The 24,877-nt window shown below is 41.8% G+C and overlaps 2 protein-coding genes across 3 annotated transcripts in view; one reads left to right on the plus strand and one right to left on the minus strand.

The window, feature by feature from the left end:
* niban2a (niban apoptosis regulator 2a) overlaps positions 1–4,083 on the minus strand; it is a 28,243-nt gene extending 24,160 nt beyond the window's left edge. Inside the window, exon 1 of the mRNA XM_069705659.1 lies at positions 3,851–4,083. Coding sequence (XP_069561760.1) covers positions 3,851–3,905 — 55 coding nt within the window. The 5' untranslated portion in view covers positions 3,906–4,083. The remainder of the gene's footprint in view (positions 1–3,850) is intronic.
* Positions 4,084–5,416: 1,333 nt separating this feature from the next.
* The window catches only part of stxbp1a (syntaxin binding protein 1a), a 37,039-nt gene continuing 17,578 nt past the window's right edge, over positions 5,417–24,877 (plus strand). For both annotated transcript variants that reach the window (XM_069705616.1, XM_069705607.1), the window contains exons 1-6: positions 5,417–5,527; positions 20,419–20,468; positions 21,821–21,902; positions 21,993–22,069; positions 23,140–23,218; positions 24,234–24,337. In XM_069705616.1, the coding sequence (XP_069561717.1) occupies positions 5,491–5,527; positions 20,419–20,468; positions 21,821–21,902; positions 21,993–22,069; positions 23,140–23,218; positions 24,234–24,337 (429 nt within the window). In that variant the 5' untranslated portion in view covers positions 5,417–5,490. The remainder of the gene's footprint in view (positions 5,528–20,418; positions 20,469–21,820; positions 21,903–21,992; positions 22,070–23,139; positions 23,219–24,233; positions 24,338–24,877) is intronic.

Here is a 24,877-nt window from a genome sequence, read left to right on the forward strand (position 1 = left end):
ACTGTTGATTGGATAAACATAGACCTTGAAGGCATCACCTGGCATTCTGAGGAACTGAGACTGATGGTTTTCATTATTTTCAGACACTACACTCAAAACGGTCATTCAATAATGAAAATAACTGTTAGTTACAGTCCCACTTTGGTGGACAGCAGAATCTCAGTCACATTGAATCACTGTTTTCCTGTAATAGACAGATCCTCAGCATTTTTTTTCTGTCGGCAGTCAGCATCCTAAGACATATTTCAAGAGCCTGTTGGAGGGGACACCAGCTTTTCCCACATTCCAGTTGTGAAAAAGATTCCGTCTGCAAGCCGATCAGTGCGTTTGGCTCGGTCAGCAGCAGACAGTGTTGACTGTGATCTGTTTATGGAAGGAACAACACAGGAAGGAGGGAGCCGGCCTGAAGTGGGAGAGCAGGAAGGAAAGAGCTGACAGGACAGGATAGACAGGGAGAGAATGTGGAGGAGACGGGGGACAGGGACACATGCTTATTAAAAACACAGTGTCACCAGGATGAGATGGGAGAACCTGTTAGAGGCAACTGAAACTACACCACGTATTGTAAACTGTCCATAAGTTGGCTTTGAACATGGTGTCAGATGTGTAATCTTGTTTATTTGTTCTATAAGATCTTTTCTGAGTTCAATTTAGATTCACCATTTTTGTGATTTTAATTTTTTTTTCCGTGTGCATGTTATAAATGTAGCCTATATTCTATAGCCTACAGGTCTATCAGTCAACTTTAAAAAACATAAAATGTTCTGCAGCAACAGTTTCTGAACACTTACCATCAAATTACAGTAAAGAAAAAAGTAATTGTGTAGAAAGTTTTTCTAAAAAAAAAAAATACAGATATTTTACTGTAGATATTCTCTGTATTTTTACAGTCCAAATAAAGTAGAATATAAAAAAAATATATATTTTTGTTAAAACATTGCTAGAAAGTTTGACAAATATATGAATCTGTACCAAAAAAAAAAGGAAAATAGCAGCATTCTCATTAGTTAGAGAAAACTGGAGAAGACTGATAGATCAATGTGAGAATGAAACTTTTGGCTTCAAATCAGTTTGTCACACCTAAACAAAACGTGGACGTCTGCTTTTAGATCGAAACCCTTTCTCTCTTGGGTAAATTTCCACCCAATTAAGTGCTGGACTGGTTCACGTGGCCTCCTCTCCTAATGTGCGAGGGTTCCAACGGTGGTCTCGCTGAGCAGGAAACTGTGAATGGACTTTTGGCCACTCAGAAATCAGAATTTGGAAACGAAGACCACATCATAAAACACACACTAAGTCGTCTGTTTCCTCCGATGTAGGCACACCAAACAGTTCTGTTACATGCCTCCATCCAACACATCCCTTGCTTAACGTTCTCTTTTTACTCTCTGACCCTGTGAGTGAGACAGTGACTCCTCCGCTGACTCACAAATACCTGAAGTTGTTGAGCCCATAATAACCCCGCTATTAACTCAACCCAGATTCCAGATTCTACTCCATTACTACTAACTGATTATTAACCAGCAATTCAAAAAAAATAGACAAAGATACCAGGAGACTAAGCTGAATTATGCAAACACGCTGTGTGCTCACTGACTGCTCGTCTAGGTTGGTGGATGTCGAGGTGGTCAATTTAAATGCAAAGATACAAGTTTCTTATCTCTTTTTCTACGGTGTAAGTTATTTGTCTGATCGGGGTCTGATGTGTTCAACACCTTCTAAAAGACAAGAATCAACAGGCACGCTAGAGGCTCTGTGAGGTGGCACTTTAGCACAGTAGTGCGTCGAGCTAAATGCTAACATGCGAGGGAGGAGACCGTTTTAAGAGAATGTGTGTAGGCAGTGAGGATGGAGTAATCACCTTGTTGGGAGTTACATACACCAAACAAGACTCCTGATGTAGAAACGCTGACTCTCTCTCTCTTACGCACACACACACACACACCCAAGCCACACACACACACACACACACTAATATACACACAAAAACGCAAAGCGTGCACACCCTCTACTTTACTTTGTTTCAGATGTGCACTAATGTTCACTTGTGGTTCAAAGAAGTACTTCACTATTTGCTGTATGTTCATAGCTTACATAGATACAAACAAGGCAGCAGAAGATTGACAGCGACTCGTAGAGACGACACACAGGGAGGGAGGGAGTCAGAGAGCAGTTTCAGCTGCGACATGTTTCTACCTGCTTTACTTCAGCAGGTTCTCTCATTATCTCCTCCTCTCCCTCCGACTCATCCCTTCAAATAGATCTGTTTCTCAGCAGACTCAGAAGCAGTAAATATTTCACTGTTTTCAAAGTGGAAAAACCTAAAATAACAGGGGCTCTTTATGTCGCTGAGATTCATGTTTTCATTCTCACCAACCCTGCAGAGGGACCGAATGGCAACGACACAAAATGATCTCACACATCGTTCAGGTTTTCTGACAACACACCTGTTTTATCTTTAACAACACTCAGGTCACATGAGGATAACTGAGCAGCACCATGAATGAAGATCATGAGATGTGGTTGAAGGCTCCAAACTGCTGTAAGTGGAGGTCATGTTGTCACACACGTCTCCAAGGCCAAGAATAAACATTCATACTCAACAGTGTTTGTTTAAAGCTGGTTTTCTGCTCACAGAGTGGTGATGATACCTCGGTTTGTTCCGCCCTCTCTTTTTAGTGAGGACGACATCAGATAGAGGATATCTATCATTGCAGTATGGGACTGGAAAATCACATGTATCTTCATTTTGTATTAATTCATTTAAAGTTATTCTTCAAAAAGGTTTGGTCTATAAATTCCTGTAGAAAAACGTGCCCTCGTGATGTTTTCAAATGTTTCAGCAGTCCACAAGCCAAAGACATTGAAATTATAGTGGAAGAGAAAAAGCAACAAAAAAAATTGTCACATCTGAGAAGATTTAACATTTGTCCCATACAAGTGACTTAAACAATTATTTAAAATGTTGTCAGTATATGTTTCATGCCAGCACGACAACAGGGCGGTTCCTTCTCATTTTTTTTTATATATATTTTACTATTACAGAGAGTATTTCTCTGTCTGGTTCACAAAAAGCAACAACAACAAACAAAATAAGTGTCTGGACCTCCAGAACATAATCTTTGGTTTCCTCTCGTAAATGTGTCTGCCAGAAAAGCACAAAAGAACAGTTTACAATCCCGAAACAACATCCCAGCAGAGGGAAAAATCCCTCTGAAACGACAGTTTCTGGAAAACACCAGTGTGGAAGCTCTGACCACAAATACGCAGACACAAAAACAAGCATGTCTTCTCTTTTTTCCTGAATTGTTTTGGTCCTTGAATACACCACCAAACTATGTGTAGGAATCATCTGCAGATCCATGAAAGTGTTTGAACCTCTGCTCCCCATACATGCCTTCTTGAAAAAAAAATCCCACGGACCTGCACGGTTCACAGCGTGGAGCAATCTGAGACTTAAATGGCAGTCAGTCGCCAATTTACACAAGCATGCTCCTCTTTGGGAAACCTACTTATTATCCCTGAGAAATCTGCAGCAGTGCCGAGACTCAGAGGAACTCTTCAAGTAAAGCAGGACAACACTGTACTGATACCAGGGAGGATGTTTTTGCTTTGCCTTTGAAACCAAGTGAACTGTAAACTATTTTTTTTAAAGTACAGTACTACAGAAAGTAGAGGCGTGGTTCCGATAAAGTGGTGGAACAACAGGAGGACATAAAAACTAAAAAAAAAAATTGTTACAAACATTTCTAAAGATGCCAGTGCTGCTGTGATTATGATGAATAAAACACTGAAGGAGCTTCAGACTGTAGGAAACATTTACCTGCAGCTGCAGCCCCCCCCCTCTTACCTGTAATCATCTCCCGCCTGCTCTCATCCAGGTGAGAGGAAACTACGTCCCCCATGGTTACAGCAGAGCCTTAGAGATCCTGCAAGTATCCCAGCTGCTCTCAGGTTGTACTCCAAGGTGAGAACTGGCTTTGGTAATATTTCCAGCAGTCTCCAGTAAAACCCACAGGGAATATGCTTCACTTTCCTCCTGAGAGGCGCGCGGCGCTCTTGCTGCGTGTCCTTTCTGCCGCTTTCTATGACGCCTGGAGGAGGAAGAGGAGGAGGAGGAGGAGGGCTGAGGCGAGCTGGGAACAACTCCCCGCCGGTGAGGAGGAGGAGGAGGTGAACACTGCTGTGTTTCACAGAGGCAGGACACACCCTCTGGGAGTCATCACTGGTCCAACGTGTTCAGTCGGGCGTGCCAAAGGTGGGGCCAGAAGCTGAAGCTTAATACAGGAACGTATTCAATATTTATTGCATGAGTGTCTGGATCCACTTTGTCTGCAACTTGTGAATAAGACATTAAAAAAAAACAAAAAAAAAACATGCTCGTTGTATTTAGAAATACCCCCTTCACGTGGTTTTCATCAACACGTTGAATGAATTTGAAAATGACTATTGAAGGTATGAATGAGCTGAATTCCATCAAAAGTTTTGCAGTGAGGAAATCCGTGTCCATCATGCCCGGTGTTGGTATGTTCCTTCACACGCATACATGCTGCCCCCTTGTGGAAGGTTTGTGTCTCTACTGTGACGTTGGAGCGGGCCTGAATATCCACCGCAGACCGCCTCACCTCCAGGGTGGAGAGAAGAGAACCTGTGATATTAATCCCATCACAGTGTTTGGAAAACAAATCACAGCAAAAAGATGTGAAATAATTCAAACTTCAATATTTCAATATTCTCACTCATTCGAGCCAAACTCAGTGTAAAGTCACTGAAATATTCTCATTATTCTCACGTTACCAACCAGTCAGTGTTTGAGTCCACATTAGTTGTTACTTTGGCAACAGCTGCTCCTTCTGCTTTTCTGATGGATGTTAAAATGTGACAGGAACGGCAGTGATTTTCAATTGCTCAAACATCCGATTTAATTATAAGTCGTTTCAAAGAAGGTTGTTGATCAAGCAAAAATAATGATATTAATAATACGAATAGTATTAATAATATTATTAATAATACTACAAAATATAATGCCTAGTTGTTGATTTCCGCCTCACCAATGTGATGATTTGCCGTTTTTTGATCTGTAAATTCCAAAGGAACTAAAGCCATGAACTTGCAATTTGCAACTTTAAAATGTTGTAACGTGTTGGATTAATAGAAGAAAAAAAGCTGTACTTGCATTAATGTAAAACACAATGAAATGGCATAATAACCAGACATGACATAAAGATGGTTAAGGCAACGTTTATTTACTTTACTGTAAATATATCTCATGACGAATGTTTGGATTATATGTGTGTTAATGGGGACTTTAGGAGTAAAAGGCTGTGTAGTAAATTTGAGATAATAAGACGCAGTCGCAGCCAAACGATGAGGATGATGCGGAAGGATACGCAGTGACGTTTACAACAGGAGGCTCCTCCGCAGCGGTGCGAGTAGGGAGAGAGAGGGAGGAAGCAGAGGGAGATCACTCGTCCAACACTCAGCAGCATCATGGCACCTATCGGATTAAAGGCGGTGGTCGGCGAAAGTAAGAGTCTTTATTAATATTATTTTGCTCCGATTTCGGTAAAGTGCTGCGCTCTACGCCCAAATGCGGCTCTGTGCGGTGTCTCAGACAGATAGGTTTGTGGTTTTTTTTTTCCAGGATGCGGATGGCTGCTAGTGCATCTGTGTGATGGTGATGATGAAGGTGGTGCTGTTATTGCTCCATTGTATCCCGCTGTAAACCACATCCGTGTGGTGAGGGAGCTGTGGATGCCCTACAGAGGCTGCTCCGTCTCACTGGGCTCCTGCGGTGCGGATGCGCATTTGTATTTCAAGCGACGGAAACCTGAAAATGGTTGGAACAAACCACGATTAGCCCCCTAATAGAAAATGTAGGCATCCTTCTCCGGCAGGACGCAGAGAGCCTGCAGGCAAATGCAGCCCATATCCGCCCTTTTAGCCTCAATCAGCGTTTATTTCAGGAATAATCTGCGCTGCATTGGAGCTGCATCATGACCTGGTCCTGCCTGAATATTAAGATGCTGGACACACTTATTCCTCACACATTGGCGAGCTAATGACTGTCAACAGTGTCGCCTAATGTATAATGCCATTGATTATAAAAATCAAGGGCGATAAGCACTCTTCATCCGCGGGATTCCCTGATTTCAGCAGTGCCTCACCCCTCTGATGGAGCAGGAATCGGTTGCGTAAAACACCCTTTCTCCTCCGGAGCGCGTCAGAGCTGAAACCAGCTGCTATTTGGATGTGGTTCACATTAATGGCAGATTGCATCCAGGTCGAGAAAGTTGCCTAAATGGGGCGCTACCTGAGAAATTCCGCATTATCTGTCCACGAGTTCACCATCGTCCAGTGAAGGAGCAGTGAATGCCCTTTCATTCTCGACGTGCCCTTTAGTGGCGGTGCGGCACCGATCAGACCCAGTCCGTTGTAATCCTGCATCATCAGGATTCTGTTGACTCGATTGTCCAGCATCTGATGTGTCTTTTAGACTCGTTTATCTCGGCTGGTGCTCCAAGCAGCAGTGTGGCTGTGTGTTGCTGATACAGGCCTGAACATGGAGGCGCAGCTTCTCCTCAGCAGGGTCAACTGGGTGCATGAGCTGCTGGACGTGATCGTGTCAGACAGGCCTGTGTGGTCTGTAAGACTCATAGTGATCACTGGATGTCAAGGCAGCTATTTAACCCATCGTCATTTTTCGTCATTTCTTAAACTTCATGTTTGGTAACGCGCCCTGCCCATGGTGCAGCTTCGTTTGTTGTTTAGCGTATTGATTCGGTTTCACTGACAGAAATCCACATGGCGGCTCTGTAGTAGGCTACAGTGTCTCACTTTCTGGACGTAAGACTGCTGAATCTGTAAATGTCTGAAATTGCATCGGACTCGGTAGAGTATTCAAATTGGCACAGGTCCTGCAGCAAAATGTTGGCCCCCACCCTATCCCATTACACACACACACACACACACACACACACACACACACACACACACACACACACACACACACACACACACACACACACACACACACACACACACACACACACACACACACACACACACACACACACACACAGCCCTCAGTCTTCCAGAGTTACAGCATTTTTTTCTGCAGTTGGACAGAGAGTGAACATGTTTGTGCTTTAGCTGGGAGGCAGGCCTGGATCACCAAATAATTCTAAAAATGTAAATTCACTTTGAAGCCAAGTGTAAAATGTAAATAATAAAATATTGTTGTTATTGGCGGTCTATAAAACGGTTCCGCAGGGCTGGAGGATATGGCTAAAAAAGAATATAATCTCACTACAGAAACGAGACAAATTAACATAATCAATAATAGGTTCACTGCAGTGTTCCAGTGTGTGTCTCAAACAACCACTTAATTTTTTTTTTTTTTTTTATTAGATTTGCTTTGAACCATTTATTTTAACAATCTGGAAAATATTCACATGACATGTCAATATTGGCATAATAAGAGGATAACACTGACATATTGGAGCACTGCTGTGGGGTTAAAGGTTAAACAGGTGTTGTAGTTAAGGTGAGGTTTAGATGTGAGCCCAGACTTGCATTTTGCACCCTTCACCGGTAGTCGTGCTTATACTTAGATCTTTCTGTAATACAGCATCATTTTTAAAATTTTTATTTAAGGCCACAAGGATGAATTTGAATAGAAATGATATAATTTGCACACCTACTACATTACACAATACAGCTTCTCGTGCCAATTATCCTCACATGTTCTGCATTCTTTAATCATTTAGGCCTCGTAACTGGCAATTACATAACCTGGTTTGCAAAACTATAGGCAGGCTTGCAGTGACTCGTGGTTTTCAGAACAATGTCAACACTGTGTGCGTGGTTCTCAGTGGGGGGGGGGGACGCAGCAGGCTACACCTGCACTCCGTTTGCCTGAGGTGAAGCTGGGATGGGATTGGTGGAGGTGAAGGTGGTGGTGGTGGGGAGCAGAGAGGGAGGGTGACACCATCATGGGCTCTCTCTGCAGCAGCGGATGGAGCAGCCAGGATGAAGAAGGGGGAGGGGATGGGCAGCGAGCTCAGCTTCACCCTCCCCTTTCATGCCTGCGCGTGAGCATCAATCCCAGCGAGCAACAGAGGGAAAATAAGGCCGAACGACGAGGACCTCATCAGTCAGCAGCAACCTGAGCTGCTAAATATTCATTTATAAAAGCCTCCGCTGCTCAGGCTGATGAAACTGTGGGAGCACAGAGATTAAAAATAATCTATATTCTGTATTTGACTTTCAAGAGGCGAACACTTTACTGTGTGATGTGTATGTTGCAGTTGTGGTGGATATCATCGTGTGCACTCCGTGAGCCAAACGCTCATTGTGGCTCATTTTATGTTTCCCAGACAATAAGTCATTTCATTCATTTACAGATTATAAATCTAAAATGTTTAATCATATTTAATTTTATAAATTGATATTTCAGAAAACATTGGTATGGATCATGTCCGTTTTTGGCTAATAAATCGAGATACTTCATCACATTTCTTTAAAAAAAAAATGGAATAATGGCATCAAGTATTACTATGGATATATTCATAAAGCCTAAACATTTTTTTCCCAGCTTTTCATTTGTTTAGTCGCTGTCTTTACCTGCTTATTCCTGATCAGGATCATGCGGTTCATACTGCATATTGAGTGATGTTAAGTGAACACCCAGCATTCCAGAATAATGCATTCACCACCATTTAGTATTTGCAGGTACAAGTAATGTGATTGTCAACTGAAGACAAAAAAAAAAAATGCAGCCATTTAGCACAGCGAGTTAATGGTTGACGGAAATAATGTAGCGTCTTGCTGTTTAAATGACATTTTGCCGATTCAATAGCTTTCCATTCCGTCTGTGACAGCTGCAGAGTACATAAGCTGTGGCTTTGAGGCATTTTTGCACGTACATAACTGTACTCTGTAGAGAGCCGACACTAATGACGTTGGACTGAGACGATGTGACACACTGTACAACCACAGTCTGACTTTGCAATCACATGGTCACAGATCTGTTCGTCAACAGGACGTCAGTCGGCATTGAACTTAGATTACACTCTGAATATACATTTTATTAATGTGTTAAAATGATGAAATCAGCTCGTAATCCAAAAACTCAAACAGTCTATAACACCCGAAACAGTGACGGACAGTGATTTGAATTGTTGATGTTTGCATGTGTCAATAAGTCTACGAACACAGATGTTCGGCAAAACTGGAAAAAGCAGGTGGATGCTAACGGAGTCAGTTTGTCCAAGCTGCATAAATCATGTGCTGTTAGTATGGCGTAGCTGTTATGCACTAACGCTCATAGGGAAATATTTTGTCAGTCGTTATGCTAGGAATTTGTACTGTTAGGTACTGTTACCAGATATGAATATATGGGTCTGGCCTCGCTCTATTCAGGATTGTTTCCAGTTGCTACGTCCTACTGGGTTGATTTTGAAACTACTGAAGTAGCCTTCAACCAATCGGCATCGACCACCATATGCGCCGAAGCTCTGCCACAGCTGCAACTACATTTAAACTTTGCCATGCTCTCACTGTGCCCTGCCTTGTTTTGTTCTGTCAACATTTTTATATGAACCTAAATACACCTTTTTCATGGCAGACATTTTGACTTGTCATTGAAGGAAAAGCACAAGTGTATTAATAACAGCTTGATGTCCATTAAGTGTCCCAGTGAGCTATGACAGTGAACCAACATGCACAGAAGCAGGACCTCCCCTTAGTGGAATGTGTCCATCGTTCCTGACAAAATGTCTGCCATGAAAAAGTATATACTTGAATGCAAGAAAAGAAAGCACCAATGATTACAGTCACTCCTCCCTAAAACCATAAAATGTCAGTACAGATTAAACTAAACACACAGTGTATAAATAAGATTTACAGATGTTAGTGGGAGTTTTAATTTGGACAGAGCCTGACTAGCCTTTCCCCCCCTTCAGATAATCTTTTTTAATAAGCAAACAATGTCCTGTCTGCAGCTTTAAACTTCAAGCCGCAGACTGACTGACTGACTGACAGACTGAGATTGGAGGCTGACTGGTCTCCGTCATGGACAGTATGTAACAGTGGACGCTGTATTCGGGTCCTTAAAGTGAAGCCACTGCGGAAGTGCCTTTAATTGCATGTACCGCTGAGAGTCATTCGGGTGCTGACTCCAAAAAGGCTCGAGCACCAATAGACTGTATTCAATTTCTCTCATGAAATACGAAGTCAATACATTTTTTCCGCAAGTCATTATGGTTTCATTCACTAAATTCACGCCTTCCTATTAGCTTTCTTGCAATTCATCTGAAAATAATTGCATCATTAATTAGATATTAAGCCTCAAAAAGCGGTATGTTTGGGGGCATGGCTGTTTGATTGACAGGCCTGTGGTGCAGTCAGGTCCCAGCTATAGGTGGGCAGGCGTAGTGTCCTCGGGTCCCCATTGAGATTGAGTTAGATTCAGTGCTCGCTCCTCCATAACTCGTCCAAATATCACAGTCACTTCTGGTTTCAAAGATCCGAGATGGCGACGCCCAGAACACAGAGCTCGATGCTTCACAATCCAACGGGTGATGTTATGGTTGGCTGCCGCTTTGGTGCAGTCAGGTTCCAGGGGGATGTTCACTGATTCTCAGTCAGATCTATGAGCCACCAAAACCAAATGTGGTTACTGCGGGCTCCAAAAAAACAAGATGCCGCTGGCCAAAATGCCAGACTGGAGGCTTTAAAACAGTGGCTTGCAAACAAATGGGTGACATCACGAAGGGTTGACACTCAGTCACTGCAAAAAACACACTTCCCAAAAATGTTGAGTCAGTTCACTCTTCCTGGGAAGTTTCTGGAAAGCTTTCTGTAACTGTATTCACTCCTCTCGGTGTAGAGGCGGGAGGAAGGTGAAACAGAGAATGACATGCATGCATGTAGTTGCACACGCACGCACGCACGCACGCACGCACGCACGCACGCACGCACGCACGCACGCACGCGCACGCACACACACACACACACACACACACACACACACACACACACACACACACACACACACACACACACACACACACGCAAGCCTTCCACTGACCTTGGAAACCTCACCGAACCAGAGCAACACACACGTCTGGGCTCAGTGTCTGACGCAGTGGCCACTATAAAACACACACACACAAATAAATCCATGCTGAAATGTCATGTCACCGTGGTTACAGGGGCTCATAATTTTAATGAATTACTCTTGTTTTTCACTGACGAAGAATGCTGTGTCAGAGCTGGCAGACGTCCTCTTCCTCCCACTCTTCTCAGCGGCATGTGACCGCTCTCTCAATCCCCTTCTTGCATGCACACACACACACAAACACACTGGAGACATATATAATGCAACGCTACAGAAATATCTGCTTATAGAAGATGGCTTCAGTACCACAGCCAAGTGGTGCCGGCCAAGATGCTCAAATCTTCCGGTGACATAAACAAAAACAGGAAATGTGGCGAATGGCAGGACAACACGGTGATATATAGAATTGTTGCTTGATCCGTAAGAGTATTTCATATATACATATATATATGAGATTCAGACAGATCTCCACAGCTTCTTACAGGCTCTTATATACTGTCTGCCATTTTTAGAGCTCTGTGTTTCTTTGATTTCTCTGAGTCATTTCTTATCTACTTAAATCCTACTCGATTAGTTTCTCCAGAGAACTGAAAAACATAAGACAAATGCTGTGTTCCAAATGGTCTACTTACATAGTAATACTAATTTTAGTATTAGTGGCCCTAGTTCATATCATATTTCATAGTTGGGATAAGACCTGTTATAGATAGTGTTATAGAGAGAAACCCAGCAATTCCCCACTGACCACTTTAATAAGTGAATCATTTTTAAGTCATCTGAAACATCTTCATCCTCTGAATGGGAGATAATTCAGATTGAAATGGAATATTTGGGGTGTAATGAGAGAGATTTGCAGAAATCGTTCAGGGACTTTATTTGATCGCTCCTAATGGGTGTGACTTTGGTGAGGACAAAGTCTCTGGAGAGTTGCGGCAATTTGGAGCCATAGAGCGCCGCTGGCCTCCCCACAACTTCCTCTGATGTGTTTTTAGATCAGCAGGAGGAGGACAAAGGAAAGAATTATAGATTTTTGATAGATGATTGCAGCTGTTCCACTGAGTTGTGTCTCAGAAGCTCCTTACTGTCAGGTAACTCCACGAGGAACATATATGTTGAATCCATGACAGTGCCCAGCAGTCACTCGGGAGGATTTCTGCTGTCAGAGCGTCTCATGACTCAGCTTTTTCTCTGCTCACTTCCCATAACCCAGCAGTGCGGGTCATGGAAAAGGGTCCTCACAGGCACCTATTTTGTGTTTTGGTTGGGTGACCTGCACTCCTCATCAGCCTATAGGACCTGTGACCTGTGACACCTGACTGGATGTACGTTGGAGGCCGTAGAAGGCTACAAACTCGTGATCCTCCTCTGCTTTTCGTGCAGCCAATGTGAGCCGGTTGGGGCTGGTTATGTAACTGCAGGCAGGTCTGACCGGGCTGGGAATAGCAGACGAGCTCTGCCTCTCAAGACTGGTACTCTCATGCAGTCTTTAAGATTTTGCTTGTATATTTGAATCAGGTTAATATCATTGCTTAAGGCCGACTGAAAAGCAGGAAACCATAGTAACCGTTGGGATGTTTTATGCCATGTTACCATTGAACTGACAGTGGTGAAATTTACCTCATTTGGAGTGAAACAGACTCATCATATAAACAAGGAGATGAAACTCACAAGTGTCTTAAATATTAGGAAATCTGTTGATGATTTTCTATCATCATTTGCTTTAAAAAGATATACCAAGTTACTAAAGCCCATGTGATGTCTTTTAAGTTTGATTTTCAGGTCTGCAACTGAATTTTATGTTCATGATTGGTTCATTTGCTGTTTTTTTGGTCAATAAAATATCAAAAAATAATGCAAATGTAGCTATAGTGACATCATAGAATGTCAAATGTCTTACTTATCAGGTTCTTTGGCTCCATTTTATCCATCTTCTGTATTTTCTGTCGGCTATTTACTATGACAGCATCCATAGTATGCATAGTTTTAATTAACAATTTGAAAAGGAGCCTTTTTTTCTTTTTAAGAATGGTTGCTTTTAAGTTGAGGCTGTAAAACTGAAGCTCCAAGTATTTTTGTTTTGTTTTTGGTTGTACTGTTTGAGCTGAAGAGCTAGGGCAGCATCATGGCTGTCCTCGCCTTTCAGTGTGAGTCGTCCTGATATGTCTGCCTTCCCCTTTAAGATCAGGATTGTCAGATTCTCTCGGGAGTGATGCTGCGGTGAAGCCGAGATCCAGAGGAGGAAAAAAATGGGTCATGTACTCATAGGTGAAAGTCCCTGAAGGGGGGAGAAGCACGAGACGAAGGGAGAAACTGTCAGCTCCTCAGTGCTGCATCGTATGTAGAGTCAGGGCTGTGTGGAGGAGCTGACATCAACCTAATCGTGTAATATATCATCTACAGTCTCACATCACGCTGCTTGTTCATGTGGCTAAATGCTGTCGTCATGTAGGTGAACATGCTTTCTGTTTGCTGTTTGTCTGCAGTCTTTGATGTTTTCAGTTACATTTGTGAAATTCATTTTATCTATTAAAATTCAAATGTATGAGTTTAAACTGTGTTTAAAGTTTAACAACAAAATCCTTCTTAGCTCTTTTCTCTGCCCCACCATGAGGATGTTGTATCCTGTAAAACTGGTTGTGAGAAAGCTTATACGTCTTCTGAGGAGTGTGTGTGCATATGTGTGCGTGTGTGTGTGTGTGTGTGTGTGTGTGTGTGTGTGTGTGTGTGTGTGTGTGTGTGTGTGTGTGTGTGTGTGTGTGTGTGTGTGTGTGTGTGTGTGTGTGTGTGTGTGTGTGTGTGTGTGTGTGTGTGCCACTGTGCCTGGTTGGTTGACACAGCTGTTGCGATGTGTTTGTTCAGGTCCCTTCCCTTCTGTCAGACTGCTCCGTTGCTGTATTGTTGTTCCTCTATCAGGAGGTCAGAAAGGAAAAATCCACAGTACTGTCTCCTCCTGACGTAGTTTGGATTTTCACTCTCAGTCACCAGATATGAGTTTGTGCAGCGGCTACTTTAGTCTTTTATTGTCTAATTTTTCCACGATTTAGTGAAGGTCAGCACACAGGAGATTACAGAAAATAATTTGCCTCCAAAAGAGGAACAACAAGAAGCATTTTATTTGCTAGTCTGTACACAGAGTATGTTTTTCTTTTGTTTTGTTTTTTCGCACACCCATCTATGAGCAGGGACCACACAAATTTAGAGCAGTGGGCTACTTCAGTGCCCAGAGAGGCATTAAGGGCTGCGGGCCTTGCTCAAGGGCACTTGGATGTTTTTTCTTTGGCAGTCTAAGGATTGAACTGGCGACCCTTCAGTCTCCAGCTCTGAATCTCAACCTCCGGGTCATGGCAGCCCCACGAATAAACAGTTTGGGTAGATGATCTCACACAGCATCTGACGATGACACTTAAAAATATAGCAGAAAAAGTAGGTCTTCATGTTTTTGTATTTTCTTCTCAGGGCTCCGGTTGATGTTGAGTACAGTTATGCTGGTCACCAAATAAATTATAAACCTGTTTGTTTTTCGGTGCAAACAGATACAACAAAGCTAACAGGAGAGTCACAGATATGTCAGTCAGGCAGTTTGTACATGCCTAGAGCTGGGCAGTAAGTTCATATTATGTTGATGTTGTGAAATGAGACGAGATACCGTCTTAGATTTTGGCCTCTAATACAACTGTATTATAATATTACAATATCCAATGTGAAGTACTTTAATAAATGTACCAGACTCTTCTCTTCTGTTTTATTAATTGCCTTTATCCCATTAGTCATGGGATATGACTATCCAAATTATGGATGATTATTAATAAAAAACATCATTGCGCAAATATTTTGTTAAAGCACCAAAATTCTACAATATTGTCAGAGTTTGATTTTGTCCATATTACACAGTCTGATAGCCCACAGTGTTCTAATGGTCTAAATTCACTTCCTATTCATTCATATAACTGGACAGTTAGATAACAGACGTAGCAGAGAAGAAAGGATGCAGTCTGGCTGCAGGGAGAGAGAGGACAACGACAGAGGTCAATGATGTTTTCAATAAAACACTATTTCATTAACAGATTTGTGAAGTGTCTGACTGCAGCATAAGAAAAGATACAACCATATAACTTTAGTGGAAACACCTGAGTGGGTGCATCACGACAGTATGCGCTTCTTTAGCTGCTAAATGTTTGTCTGTTTTGGAGCTGGCCATGTCTTGTTCAGTGGGTTTATCAAGTTTCTGTCTCATATATACAGTGGGTACGGAAAGTATTCAGACCCCTTTAAATTTTTCACTCTTTGTTTCATTGCAGCCATTTGCTAAAATCAAAAAAGTTCATTTTATTTCTCATTAATGTACACTCAGCACCCCATCTTGACAGAAAAAAACAGAAATGTAGAAATTTGTGCACATTTATTAAAAAAGAAAAACTGAAATATCACATGGTCATAAGTATTCAGACCCTTTGCTGTGACACTCATATTTAACTCACATGCTGTCCATTTCTTCTGATCCTCCTTGAGATGGTTCTACTCCTTCATTGGAGTACAGCTGTGTTTAATTAAACTGATTGGACTTGATTAGGAAAGGCACACACCTGTCTATATAAGACCTTACAGCTCACAGTGCATGTCAGAGCAAATGAGAATCATGATGTCGAAGGAACTGTCCAAGGAGCTCAGAGACAGAATTGTGGCAAGGCACAGATCTGGCCAAGGTTACAAAATAATTTCTGCAGCACTCAAGGTTCCTGAGAGCACAGTGGCCTCCATAATCCTTAAATGGAAGAAGTTTGGGACGACCAGAACTCTTCCTAGACCTGGCCGTCCAGCCAAACTGAGCAATCGTGGGAGAAGAGCCTTGGTGAGAGAGGTAAAGAAGAACCCAAAGATCACTGTGGCTGAGCTCCAGAGATGCAGTAGGGAGATGGGAGAAAGTTCCACAAAGTCAACTATCACTGCAGCCCTCCACCAGTCGGGGCTTTATGGCAGAGTGGCCCGACGGAAGCCTCTCCTCAGTGCAAGACATATGAAAGCCCGCATAGAGTTTGCCAAAAAACACATGAAGGACTCCCAGACTATGAGAAATAAGATTCTCTGGTCTGATGAGACCAAGATTGAACTTTTTGGCATTAATTCTAAGTGGTATGTGTGGAGAAAACCAGGCACTGCTCATCACCTGCCCAATACAATCCCAACAGTGAAACGTGGTGGTGGCAGCATCATGCTATGGGGGTGTTTTTCAGCTGCAGGGACAGGACGACTGGTTGCAATTGAAGGAAAGATGAATGCGGCCAAGTACAGAGATATCCTGGAAGAAAACCTCTTCCAGAGTGCTCTGGACCTCAGACTGGGCCGAAGGTTCACCTTCCAACAAGACAATGACCCTAAGCACACAGCTAAAATAACAAAGGAGTGGCTTCGGAACAACTCTGTGACCATTCTTGACTGGCCCAGCCAGAGCCCTGACCTAAACCCAATTGAGCATCTCTGGAGAGACCTGAAAATGGCTGTCCACCAACGTTCACCATCCAACCTGACGGAACTGGAGAGGATCTGCAAGGAAGAATGGCAGAGGATCCCCAAATCCAGGTGTGAAAAGCTTGTTGCATCATTCCCAAGAAGACTCATGGCTGTACTCGCTCAAAAGGGTGCTTCTACTCAATACTGAGCAAAGGGTCTGAATACTTATGACCATGTGATATTTCAGTTTTTCTTTTTTAATAAATTTGCACAAATTTCTACATTTCTGTTTTTTTCTGTCAAGATGGGGTGCTGAGTGTACATTAATGAGAAATAAAATGAACTTTTTTGATTTTAGCAAATGGCTGCAATGAAACAAAGAGTGAAAAATTTAAAGGGGTCTGAATACTTTCCGTACCCACTGTATGCTTTCGTTGGCCAAGGTGGATTACAAAAGTCTTGTTGTCAGGAGTTCACAGAAGAGTGGTGACAAAGCAGCCATTTAAACACCAAAGTTATGGTTTTATTTTCAATCAACATGACATGTGACATTTTGAAACACAAGAAAAACACTTGAAAATACTAGTTCATATTAAAATATGAGTTCAGTTACTGGAGCTGCTTTATCTGAGAACCTTCATCAGAGAAGCAAAAGCAGGAGGAAACACGTCGGCTGCAGCAGAGGAAGAGGGAGAAGGACTCACGGATATCCTCACTGCTGCTTTGTTTCTCATCCTGTGTCCTGTGTCAACTTTTCAGGAATCAAAGCGAACCTGATTTAATTATCCAACTTTTACTTTGAGCATTTAGCAGCAATGTATCAGCAGCTCCATAGTTATTGCCTTCCTGACAAAATAAAAATCATATTTTTTCTGTAGTTTTTAGGTTAGGTTAGGTAGTTACTTTATTAATCTCCGAGGGGAAATTTTTTAATTTTTTGTTGCTTTGGTCTGTATTGGCCCTGCTGCTTTTCTGACACAGCAGCCAGCAGAGCAGGACAAAGGAGACGCTGGAAATAGACTGAAGCTGAGTCGGGGAATCTCTCTGTCATTTAGTGAGAATAATTTTCTTACTATTCCAGGATCATGTGTCCCACAGGAGGTCAGATACAGTTCGTCTTACTCACAGGAGGTGCAGGCTGGGGTCTGTCTGTGTCTCAGGAATCACTCTATCAAATTTCAGTCAGTTATGGTGCATCAGGTAGGCTGCTTTTAAAGGTACAGTGTAAATTACACCTACAGTATATCCACATACATTCTGGCTATTGAGTGACCTGAACATCATCCTATATTTCTGTCCTTCCTCTGTTTATTTCTCCTTGTCTTAATGACAAACTGCATCCATGCGGAGTACATACTGCCGTGTTAGAGAGTTTTTATACTCTACAGTGTGTTTCATTGAAAAGGTCTCGCCCTGGTATGTGCAAATAGGATTGTGAGTGTTCTAAGGACGACGGAGATACACCTGATGTGACCTTGAAAACCTTCTGACTGAAGGACTCGATCCGTCTTTAAAAGCTGGATGCCAAACTTTGATACTTGTATGGCACAGACTGAATTACTTTTGGTACCATCTACTATCCAAAAATGTCCAAATATTCAGCACAAAATTTTGATACCTAGGCTACATCCAAACAAACACGTTTAATTTTAAAACGCACAACTTTTGCTATCTATACAGAAGAGTAGCCTAAATCTCACAATGTTTACCGTATGTACTCTACCTGAGTACAATGTTTGTCAACATTGATAAAATCACTCGGTTTCCACTTCGGTAAATAAATCGTACATTTTTCTCTTTTCAAATATTTACGTGCCTGGAGGCTTCTCTGTGTACCGCCGGCTAGCTATCTTCTACACAAAAAAGTTACACAACAAAACCTGGGTTACGCTCTCCCCCTTAAAACTGTATGAAAACGTAAGATTTGTACCATAATATGTGATTTGATTTGCTTTTTCTTAAAATGAATTTGATCAAATTTGTCTTGAGAAAAGTGGTTTGGTTTGTATCAAGGTATCAAATATCATTTAAACATCATCAATCCAGCCCTAGTTCTTAGTAGAATTTAGAAGACTCCTCTGCATTGGAACAGTCCTTTGGTGGGATGTAACATCCTAAAAATGCATGTCTGTCTATCTGTCCTTTCATTGTTTTATCCTGTTGGTGGCGTACAGATCCTCTTTTACTGTGAGAAGAGCCACTAAGCTGCTGTCATCTACATACCCAGATGCACGTACCATTTATTGTTGTGGAGGCAGCAACCATATGCGTTGACTAACACAAACACCGATCTTCATTCAACGTGTGTTCTGTAATCTTTTATACGAGCCCTTTTTAATCTGTGGTAATCCAACAGTATCTGTATGGCCTCAGGTTTTAGCCGGGGCCGAAGGGCTTAGTGGTTTATATTCACAGTGATCCAGCATGATGTTAAACAGTAATTCACCCTAAATGGATTTATTCTAATGCGGCTGGCAGATGGTTGGCACAGCGATCGGGCCAATATCAGCACCATGGCATAAACATGGCCATCGAGTCTTAACCTTACAGGATCATTTTTTCCTCATGGATCTTTGAGATCACAAAACAAAGCAGAGGCACTACGCTGTGTTTTTAGACTCTCTGCATCGAGAGGATTTATTCTGCTGGCAGAGATCGGTGGTCAGTGACCTTGTTAGAAGCCATATCTGCCTTTTGCATGTTATTATCCTCCAGTGTAGGAATTGCATCATGGGATTTTCAAATACTGTATATACCACCAGGGTAAAACTGTTCAGGTTTCACCTGCAGGTTTGTTACCTTTTAGCTGATGGATTATGGAGACTTTCTTTTTGGCAGAAATGATTGAGTTGTTCTCTCCGTGTTGACAGGAAATCATATTGATATGTGCCAATTGGTTGTCAAACTGTGGGTCACTGCTAAAATGTTTTTAATGGAAGTATGGGACCGTGCTGGCAGGCTGGAGCATACTGAACAATTTACAGCCTTTAATTGTTCAGACACTTCTGTGTCTTCATCGGTCAAAGAGGACAAAGTCATGAGTCAACCAGGCCAGGTGGACAAATATCATCGGATAAGTGGTTGAACAAGATATCAAATCTTTTGGATCCTGAGTCCAAAATGTTTCCAAAGTCAACTCATGTCTGAGAAATGTTGTTTTTGTAGTGTGAACATGCGCCGTACCTACAACATGGTTGAAGTTATCAGTATATACAGTTGTGATTTGATTGATTATTTTTTGTTCTATTAAAATGAAATGACCAAAACTGTCTTCAAGATATTTGCTGCTCTTTTTACATTAGATCACAGTTAAAAATGTTAACCATTGTCATGCATGCCATTGTAATTATGACTAATGGTGTAACGCGCACTGGCATATGGGAAAAAAGAAAATCTATTTTGGGATACCAAAGCAGGATACTGAAATAAATGGAGCACGTTAGAGTCAGAGCCATGTGACCCCTGAACACACAATTACAAAATCATCCTGTCAAAGTGGAGATATTTAGACCTGTGTGGTTCAAGAACACGAAAACAGTCCTAGTTATATTCTTAATGTAACAACGTATGCATTCATTTGTTTATGCTTTATGTCAGCATTTATTTGTGTGAATATGAGGGAGCTGAGGCTGTCAGCTGAGAGGGTGATGATGACTATTTACTGTGAAGAAACTCAACTCAAACGCGTGTGTGTTTGAGTGTGTGTGCCTCCTTGTGCATCGTGTTTACAACACACATTGAAACCTTTAACATACAGTCTATGATTAAAACCCTTCTGCTCATCAGGTCATCTTGAACCCTTCAGATTTCTGATGAAACTTCTCTCTTTTTTTATTTTTATTTTACAGAGATTATGAATGATGTCATCAAGAAGGTGAAGAAGAAGGGAGAATGGAAGGTGAGAAGGTCACAGTAACGGCAAAATTACACGACTGTGTCTGATAGAGAGGCGGGGCCGATGTGGACAGCTGCGACTCAAACCAGAAACATGTTTTAATGATTAACATCTATTTATCCACACAGACAGATGAGTGACTTGTTGTACAGTTTGAATCAAAGTCCTGCAGCTTTGTTTTGTTTTTGTAGCTTGTTTAGACACATGAATGATTTAATAAATACAGTATATTACTATATCAATACTTCACATTCAGGGTAAAAAAAAAAAAATCCTATGAGCCATTTACCATTAAAAACCTATTATTTAATAAATTTATTATGAAATTATAGCAGTCTCACTGGACTTTAATTTAGATATTTACCTTCTGTGTCCAGATCAGTTGACTCATTATTTAGTCAAAAACAAGTCTACTGGCAGCAATTTTGGAAGTTGATTATTTATTTGGGTAAATTTTTTGGCAAAACATTCCTTCAGATGTGAATGTTTGCTGTTTTTCCAAGACTTTTAGAAATGTGAAGTTAATATTTTGTGGTTTCAACTGTTTTAAAAAAAAAAAAAAAAAAAAAATCTATTTTCAATCTTTTTTCTTTTATATATAAAAAAAAGTAGTGAATAATTAATTAATGAGGGAAAATATCACCAGATTAGTTAATAATGAACGTGCTTTGCATCCACAGGCAGAATTGTGACTAACGGTGTTTCATGTGCATGAATGAATGAAACACAATAGCCTGAGACCTGCCAGACTCTGTGTAAACCCCTTGACAGTCAGGGGTTGTTGGAGGCACAAATATGTGTTCTGATCGAGGTGCCACATTTTCACCTGTTCACAGAAAGCAGCAGGAGACAGCCTGATAGATTTTGATCATATTACCTTCATACTGTGGATCCTGAGTTGGACAGAAACCAGGTCCAAGTCACACACTGCTTATTTGTCTATGTGAGGGTGAGTGGATGAGACGGGCAGCTAAATGATGTAGAAGTCCTGGAGTCAATCTTGAATAGCAATTCAAGGGGTTGTTTCAGTGGAACACTGGAAAGAAGGATTTCCACAATCACAAAGGTAATTTCAAGACCAAACTTTAAAACATACACTTGGATGTATAACATATATTTTAATGATGCGAAGGAAAAAAAAACATACAAGCCAGAGTAACTGACACAGTAGTCACACCGAAAGCCTGGATGTGAAGGAGGTGACTGAATGAGGCTTAGTCATTAATGAGTGCAGGGAGGGCAGACAGCAGCGTCGTCCAGTACTTTATTTGAATGAGACTGCTTCGCTGTCTGCAGCATGTAATGTGAGTAATAAATAGTGTTTATACAGTCGCTGTCTCCTCCCCTGTTGCCAGGCGCTGATTGTGGATCAGCTGAGCATGAGGATGCTGTCCTCTTGCTGCAAGATGACAGACATCATGACAGAGGGCATCACCAGTAAGAGACCATCACTTTGACTTTTTTCTTCGTCTGTGCATGTTGGTTTGTGTTTGCAACTGTAACACACGTCTGCTTCTGCGTCTTCAGTTGTGGAGGACATCAACAAGCGACGAGAGCCTCTACCCAGCCTGGAGGCCATTTACCTGATTACACCCACAGAGAAGGTGAGCATGCTCGCTCTCTGGTTCTTATAGAGGTGTGTCTATGAAAGAACAGAGGAGCTGCTGTTACCAAACACACTGCTGTTGACTCAGTCAGCGCAGATAAACACTTCTTGGTTCCCAGGATCTCTCTCTCTCTCTCTCTTTCCTTGCCTTTCTCAAATTTCGATTTCCTTTATTGACAATAAAAAAAAATGTCCTTTAATTTTACACCTTTTTTCAAGGCACACTTGTTGGCACATTAATACCTACATCAGCGACAAAAAAAATTACAAATGGGAAGTTAGAAAATACATTATGATATGATTGTATTTGATATAGTTTATGTTAAGGTGAGGACAGGATAAATAATCAAATTAAGCAGAAGTCATATGTTGAAGCAGCTCAGAACAATGCAGTGTTTTCTTGCACTTTTTTTTTTTTTTTTAAACACAGATTGCTATATATAAAACACCCATCAGTCCATTACAGTATAGTGTGTCAGTGTCCCGTTTTGCCTCACCACGCTGTGAAAAACTACTTGGTCAGGAAAAAGTTTTGTTACAGAAATACCTGACGCTTCATCATGTACTGGAACCCTGGTCTCCTGCATAGAAGTCTTGGGTTTGAACAAGCCAGCTGCCCCGAACTGATGTCCCTTCTTTAATACTTCATCAAATTACCTCCTTATTTGGCTGTGGTCATACGTGTGTGTATTTTACACACTGAGCTGTTGCAAAGCGTGACACTGACACGGTGTCTTTTAGTGGACTGATTACATGCTTTGGCTTGGTAATATGTCAGTGTTTGGTCCCGTTGGTTGGATCATTGAAGCTTCATGGATGTGACAATGTTCATCCCAGATTTGTTTAAAAATGATTTAAATAGCGTGTCCTTCATCTGGTCATTAATTAAATTAGCTTCAACTTTCTCTCAGTCAACATAATAAATGGTTTTGCAACATATCTTAATTAAAAAAATCATGTCAATGAATCTTAATTGAATTTATTGTGATTGTACATATCCAGATATATATCAACACACTCATGTGAGTGCTACAGTCTGAAACCCTGGTGTTGTTTCTCTCTCTTTAGTCTGTCCACAGCCTCATCGCAGACTTCAAAGACCCTCATTCAGCTAAATACAAGGCATCTCACGTTTTCTTCACTGACTGTGAGTATACACAAGCACGTGCTTGTATTTGTAATGCACCTTGTTGTTCATACATGACTGCTTTGGTGTTACTGTTTATTTTGTGTTCTGTGTTTCTATGCTTCATGTTACTAAACTGCTTTGGTAGTGCTGTTTTTTTTTAAAGTTCATTCTAACTATTTTAAGGTACACACCTGTTGTTAGAGCACCCAGAAATGTTCCCAAATCCCAAAGCTTCCTAGCCTGGTGTTCCTACACCCAAATTTACTGCATGAATATATGGGTCCGCCCATGCTTCATTGGGAAGTGTATCCAGTCGTTGCATCCTACTGGACGTAGACCTCGGGTTCATTTTTAAACTAGCGAAGCAGACTTTAATCAATCAGCACTGACCACCTTATACGCTGAAACTCTACCAACGCTGCAACTACATTTAGATTAAGTCCCTTGACTTCATTGACTAAATCATTGCACTGAGCCATCCCCATGGCAAACAATGCTAACAGGGTTGCCGGCCTACTAAAGTGAAGACTGAAACTGTGAGCAATAGTCTGCTTAGACTCGGGCGGACAGTATCTTCCTCCTCCAACCAATCAGAATCCATCCATCCATCCATTATCTATACCTGCTTTATCCTCACGGGAGGGCTGGAGCCTATCCCAGGAAACAAAGACCATTCACACTCTCATTCACACCTAAGGGCAATTTATAGAACCACCAATTAACTTGAGGTGCATGTTTTTTGGATGGTGGGAGGAAGCCGGAGTACCCGGAGAGAACCCACGTAGGCACAAGGAGAACATGCAAACTCTGTACAGAAAGGCCCAGACTTGAACCCAGAACCTTTTTGCTGTGAGGCAACAATGCTAACCACTGCACAACTGTGCCGCCCCCAATCAGAATCATTCTGTGAAAAAAGAAAAGTACAGCTAATCAGTATACTTGTGTCTTTCTTATTTCACCTCATCAAGAAGCATAAATCAGTGATAAGAGGAATCTCTCGGCCATAATTGTTGTCCTTTTTCTATCCTTCCAGCTTGCCCTGATCCTCTCTTCAATGAGCTGGTGAAGAGCCGCGCTTCCAAAAGCACCAAGACTTTGACGGAGATCAACATCGCCTTCTTGCCCTACGAGTCTCAGGTGAACATCCAGCCGTGCGCAGTGCTCGGGCAGTGAGAAAACCCCACCGGTGTGACAGTCTGTGAAACTTCTTTTACATTTACGTTGTCGCGGCGGAGTATTGACGCTAACAGTTGATTCAGGGTCTGTCTACATCCATCGGTGGCGAAATGTAGGAGTGGAAATCAGACCTGTGAACATCCACCCATCTAAATTGTGATTTTGAAAAAAGAATGATGCACAAAAATGGCTTTATAATGAGCATATATGGAAATTTGTGTCTATATGAACCTACATAAAATGTTATACATTATGCGGGGTGTTATCCCGTCTTGTCTCCTTAAAGCAGACAGTGAAGGAAACCTGCCTCATGTTTATTGTTTGTCAGTGACTGTGAGTGAAAACCACAGAAAGAGAGAGAGAAAGAGCCGGACATAGAAGGCAGCTAGAGATCGATTAAGACAGGTGGGAGGAGAGATGCTGCAAAGGACACAGACAGGAATAGTAACAGCGAGGTTATTGCTTGTCCGAGCCGGGGATGGATAAGAGAGAGCGAGAGGA

The sequence above is a fragment of the Brachyistius frenatus genome, unplaced genomic scaffold, assembly GCF_029030835.1.
Source record: "Brachyistius frenatus isolate BFR_SWC_R1_liver_20210118 unplaced genomic scaffold, ASM2903083v1 Contig_3, whole genome shotgun sequence".
In the NCBI taxonomy this organism is placed as follows: Eukaryota; Metazoa; Chordata; class Actinopteri; family Embiotocidae; genus Brachyistius; species Brachyistius frenatus.